General features: G+C 40.1%; 1 protein-coding gene across 1 annotated transcript in view; it reads right to left on the reverse strand.

Moving 5' to 3' along the window:
* The window catches only part of PSEN1 (presenilin 1), an 87046-nt gene that overhangs the window by 7781 nt on the left and 74090 nt on the right, over positions 1–5175 (reverse strand). The window contains exon 8 of the mRNA XM_007941394.2: positions 2880–3053. Coding sequence (XP_007939585.1) covers positions 2880–3053 — 174 coding nt within the window. The remainder of the gene's footprint in view (positions 1–2879; positions 3054–5175) is intronic.

The raw sequence follows: 5175 nt of genomic DNA on the forward strand, positions 1-5175 counted from the left end.
CTTCAGGACAGATCTTGAAACATCCTTTGTGATGATGAATGCCACGCCATTCCTTTTCAAACTGTCATTCCCGGCATAGTAGATATCTCAATAAAGCTGTTAAAAAATGTATTGAATCAAGCTTAAAATGATGGTCTCAGGTTTTTACTTTTTGTTTGTTCAAATATTAGTAATGTAAGGCAAATGCTACAGTTATACCTTACATCATTCACTCTAAGAGAGAAAAATGTATTTTATTAGAAAAATTTAAAGTTAAGGAAACAAAGAGTAACCATTAATTTTTTTCTTTAGACATTTAACAAATTTCATTTACCTGTAACCAGAACAAACTGATTCAGCACGAAAAAAACTAAGAAACAGCATGTCGCTTGGGAATTTATTTTCTTTAAACAGCTCCTTTTGATTTATTTGATCAAAATATGCCAAGGCCCAACAACTAAGATCACAGCAGTGGAAACTGCTTAAGTTAGGACTAATGAATTAATAGCCTACTGCTTAATCTGAATGCTGAAATTGGCTGCCAGTATTTCACTGTTAATGGGAGTCTAGATCTTCTACTCATTTTTTTTTTTTTGCCAACTGTGAAAAATCATTTTGTGGTAACTGATTTTTCTTTCATATTAAGAGGGACATTTGCCAGTCCACAATGCATAAGATCTGGTAAAAACAATAAATGACGAAAAATAGTCATTAAGATTTCTTGGAAGGGCAGAGCAATATGCCTAATGTAAATAATATAACCATACAATAAAATAATAAATATTTCCTATTACCCTTTCAATAAACAGAAACATTAAAAATAATCTATAATTATGCTACCTTTCTACTACTAAAATCCCTTCCTCCTCTTGAAGAAACTAACAAAACCTGTCTCCTTCTCTGTCCCACGACGTTACAGAAAAAGAGGCTCTGAGTCAGACTTCCACGCCTGGAAACAAAAGGCTCATTTAACTACTCTGATGAACTTTAAGTCTACCAGTGGCACACTAAAGATAAGCCTGCTATGGGCATGCTGTCTGTTGGAAGTTCATTTTAAAATTTGCTAGCAGACCAACTGCCTTCACAGTGAATAAAAATGTTTCACATTGGACCAGGCAGTGTTTTGTTCTGTGGTATACAGGGTCACTAGGAGCTCTGGTGGCGTAGTGCCTAAGGCATCTGTCTGCTAACCAGAAGGCTGGCGGTTCAAACCCACTAGCCACTCCTTGGAAGGAAGATTAGGCAATCTACTTCCATAGTGATACCACCTTGGAAACCCAAGGAGGGGTCACTATGAGTCAGATCCGACTCCAACAGTGAGTTTGGTTTTTTTTGATGAGTCACAGCAACAACTTTAAAAGCTGGTAAATTTTCTGATTAAATGTTGATTCTTAAAACGACTGTTCTGAAAGATAAAGGGGATTTTTAGAAACCAAATTCAGATGTAAAATGAGACTGCATTTGTAAGTAATCATAAATCTGATTTAAAACATCAAAGCAATCAGAGATGGTTATGTATGTCTGCTTAAGATAATGAAACAATGTCTATTATTGGTTATATTGACCCAGATAAGGAAAATACTGATTTGAAGTTAGAAGTCTGGGTTTTCCTTCTAAAAAAAATGCTGATGGCAAGGAGGAAGACACACAGAGGTGACCAGAAGAGGGATCTACATATTGAAGAAGACAGTGACGAAAGATTCATGCTGTTGCTACACCTAAAAGCTCTGTTATTTCTTTCTTTTGCTCTAGGCACCTTTGAGAAAAGAGGAGAGGAAAAGAAGATGCAACTTAATTATGACAGTAACTTTGTGGACGGAGAACACACCACATACTGGTTTTCTGAAACTATGCAACCCCCTTGACTGTTTCCTGTGTGATATGCATGTTACATGCATGTGTGTGTTATTTACACAGGTGCATTATATGTGAAAAATATAGTAAGGCAAGTTAAGCCTGTCTCTTAAGTGTAGGCAATTACAACTAGGTCCCTAGAAGCATGAAAGTCACAGGATGCAGCTGGGCTCGGACATCTGGAAAACTCAGCCAAGCACCAAAAGCATGAACGTGCCCTGGGAAAGTTCTGACCCAGTTAAGAGTCAGGGTGAGTGTAAGCAGTGTTCTGCTCAAGCTGAGGGATAAGGTCAAGGTCATAACACAGAGCAATTAGTGATTACAGAAGCTAAAGAATCTAGGTGCTTATTGCTTTAAAAACTAATACTCTCGCTACAATGTTTTAATCAAGAGATTCATTTTTTGTGGATAAATTAGTTGGGAAATATGCTAATACTTTACTCAATAAACCACATCTCTCAGACTAACTGAAGAGATGGCTGTGCCCTGAAACCAAGGGGCTCTCCTGGCTGCTAATCTTCCTAAGTAGCCTCCTAGTGCTAACTGAAATCTATATGACAACACATCACAGACACTGAAGAAACACTTGAATTTCTGTCCATATCCTAAACCCTTCTGATTTACTTTACAGGATACAATGCTTGCCAACAAAGGAATAGGAATTATAAAAGGCTGACATACATAAATCGACAGATCTCTGTACAGCAGAAATGAAATGTATTAATGAAACTCTTTATGCAAATATATTGTGGCCATGAAGTCTTAGCAGAATAAACACTTCAAACCAAAAACAACCAAAAAAACTCTTTTACTTAAAAAGAGAGAGAGAGAGAGCGAGCATGTAGGCTTACAAAGGGTCAATTAAAAATATCTGAGCAACAGAAATTTTGGCCCATTAACAAACTTAGCTATGAGAAAAGCACCAACTATTACCATGGTATACCCACCACAGAGTGCAACGCTCAACTCCTTTTATACTTGGCAATGCTGATAATGCAGCTACCTACAGGAATTCAGGCCTATTCGAGGGACAGAGATGCACATACTTTCCTCTGGATCCTCACTCGGCTGCATGCTGCTGGGAAGGTCCTGTACAGCAGCTCGTGATTCCGGTGTAGACCGATGAGGCCCCAGGTGACTGTCCCTCTGAGCTTCCCACTCTTCACTGAAGCCTCCATTATCATTCTCTGCAACAGAGTTCTGTGACTCGTTCTCTGTGCCTCCGAGAGAGAACAGAAATTACACCCCTCAAACTTAGAACAGTTTCTTAATACCTTTATTAAGAAAATTACATGGAAGTATAACTATCCTACTATTTCAAGTTAGCTAGCTCTTCAAACCACAATCATGGGCTTTAGCTGTACCTGGAACTCCGGTGGCAAAGTGGTTTTTTAAAAAAACATCTGGCTGCTAACCAAAGGTTGGCAGTTTGAACCCACCAGCCACTCTGTGGGAGAAAGATGAGGCAGTCTGCTTCCGTAAATATTTACAGCCTCACTTAGGACCACGGTTGCAAGGAGACATTAAGCTCAACTGGTATAACATATGACACAAAAACATTGTTCTACATCCTACTTTGGTGAGAAGCAACCAAAAAGCTTACAAGCGGCCATGTAGATGCTACAATTGGTCTCTCCTCATCTGGCACAAAGAATGAAGAAAACCAAAGACACATGGAAATAATTAGTCTGAGACTAGTAGACCATATGAACCTCAGCCTGCATGACCCTGAGATGAGAACTACATGGTGCCCCAGCTACCACTGTCAGCCACTCACAAAGGGATCAAACTAGGAGATCCTGGATAGAGTGGAAGAAAAATGTGGAATAAATCTCAAAATCAAGGACAAGACCAGACTTACTGGTCTGATAGAGATAAGTGAAACCCCCAAGACTATGGCCACTAGTCACCCTTCAGGTCTGGAACTGAACTCACTCCCATGGCTTCAAGCCAAACAACAGGCAGGCATATGAGATGCAACATTTACACCAGGTAGGTACAATCCTTACAACAATCAACCACGGGAAATCACAAGGGCAGTATCTGTACAGGGAGCTGCTCAGGGTCAGGAATGCACATGAAAGGACACAGGGAAAAGGGAAGAAACTGGAAGAGAACTGTTATATTATGGGGACTGCAGTCAGTATCATGAAACAAAATGTGTATGAACTGTTGTATGAAAAATGAATTTGCCCTACAAACTTTCACTCAAATCAAAATAATAATAAAAAAATTTAGAGTCTCAGAAACCCTACGGGGCAAATCCAGTCTGTCTAATGAGTTGCAATCAACCTGATAGCAGTGGATTTGGTTTGGGTTAGCAGTACCTGCTGGTTGCTTACCCGATACCATGCTCTCCTTCCTCCTCAAGGGTAGTACCCTGATTTTGCTAGGTTTCTATTTCTAGCAGTAAATCCTGACACAGCCAAGCTGGGTATGTCTTAGATCTAGAGCTGTAGGGTTGTACCAGCCAATGAATGATGAGGGAAATTTTTTCACTCTTTAAGAGAGAGTGAAGAAAGAAAGAAATGGCACTCCTCCTTCCTCTGGATGTTGTCTTATCTGGATATGATGCCTGGAACTGCAGCTGTCATCTTGTGATCATGAGGAGTGCTGGGCTGAGGACCAAGCCTACATGCTAAGGATGGCAAGGTAGGAAGATGCAAAGAACCTGGGTACTTGATATCATTAAGCCACAAAATGAACCAATCCCAGAAGGGCCTACACCTCAGGAGTCCTTGTCATGTAAGAGAATATATTTCCTCTGTTGAAGGCAACTGAATTGGGTTTTTCTGTTCTTTGCAGCTGTAGGTTTCCTAATTGATGGCACTCACTACTGGCTTTGTTGACTAAGTTATAAACATGGATTCATCATGGAAGGGATAGGTAAGGGGGGAGTGAATTTTTTTTATGGGCCAGTCTTTCCTTCTTAATGACGGTCATTTGGTTACACATGTAGAGCCGTCGTGGTGCAGTGGTCAAGGGCTCAGCTGCCAACTGAAAGGCCAGTGGTTTGAGCCCACCAGCTGCTCTGCGGGAGAAAAATGTGCATTCTGTAAAGAACTGCAGTCTTGGAGACACTGTGGAGGCAGTTCCACTCTGTTCTATAGGGTTGTTGTATCAGTCAGAACTGACTCGATGGCAACAGGTTTGGTTGGGTTGATCTGTTTGTATATCCTTGAAAACTGAACATATTATGATAGTTTACCACAGACATCCATTAATCATCGGAACATGGAATGTGCGAAGTATGAATCTAGGAAAACTGGAAGTTGTCAAAAAGGAAATGGAACGCATAAAGATTGATATCCTCAGCATTAGTGAGCTGAAATGGACTGGTTT

Source organism: Orycteropus afer, unplaced genomic scaffold (genome assembly GCF_000298275.1).
Source record: "Orycteropus afer afer isolate SDZICR_OR568_19922 unplaced genomic scaffold, OryAfe1.0 scaffold00079, whole genome shotgun sequence".
Lineage (NCBI taxonomy): Eukaryota > Metazoa > Chordata > Mammalia > Tubulidentata > Orycteropodidae > Orycteropus > Orycteropus afer.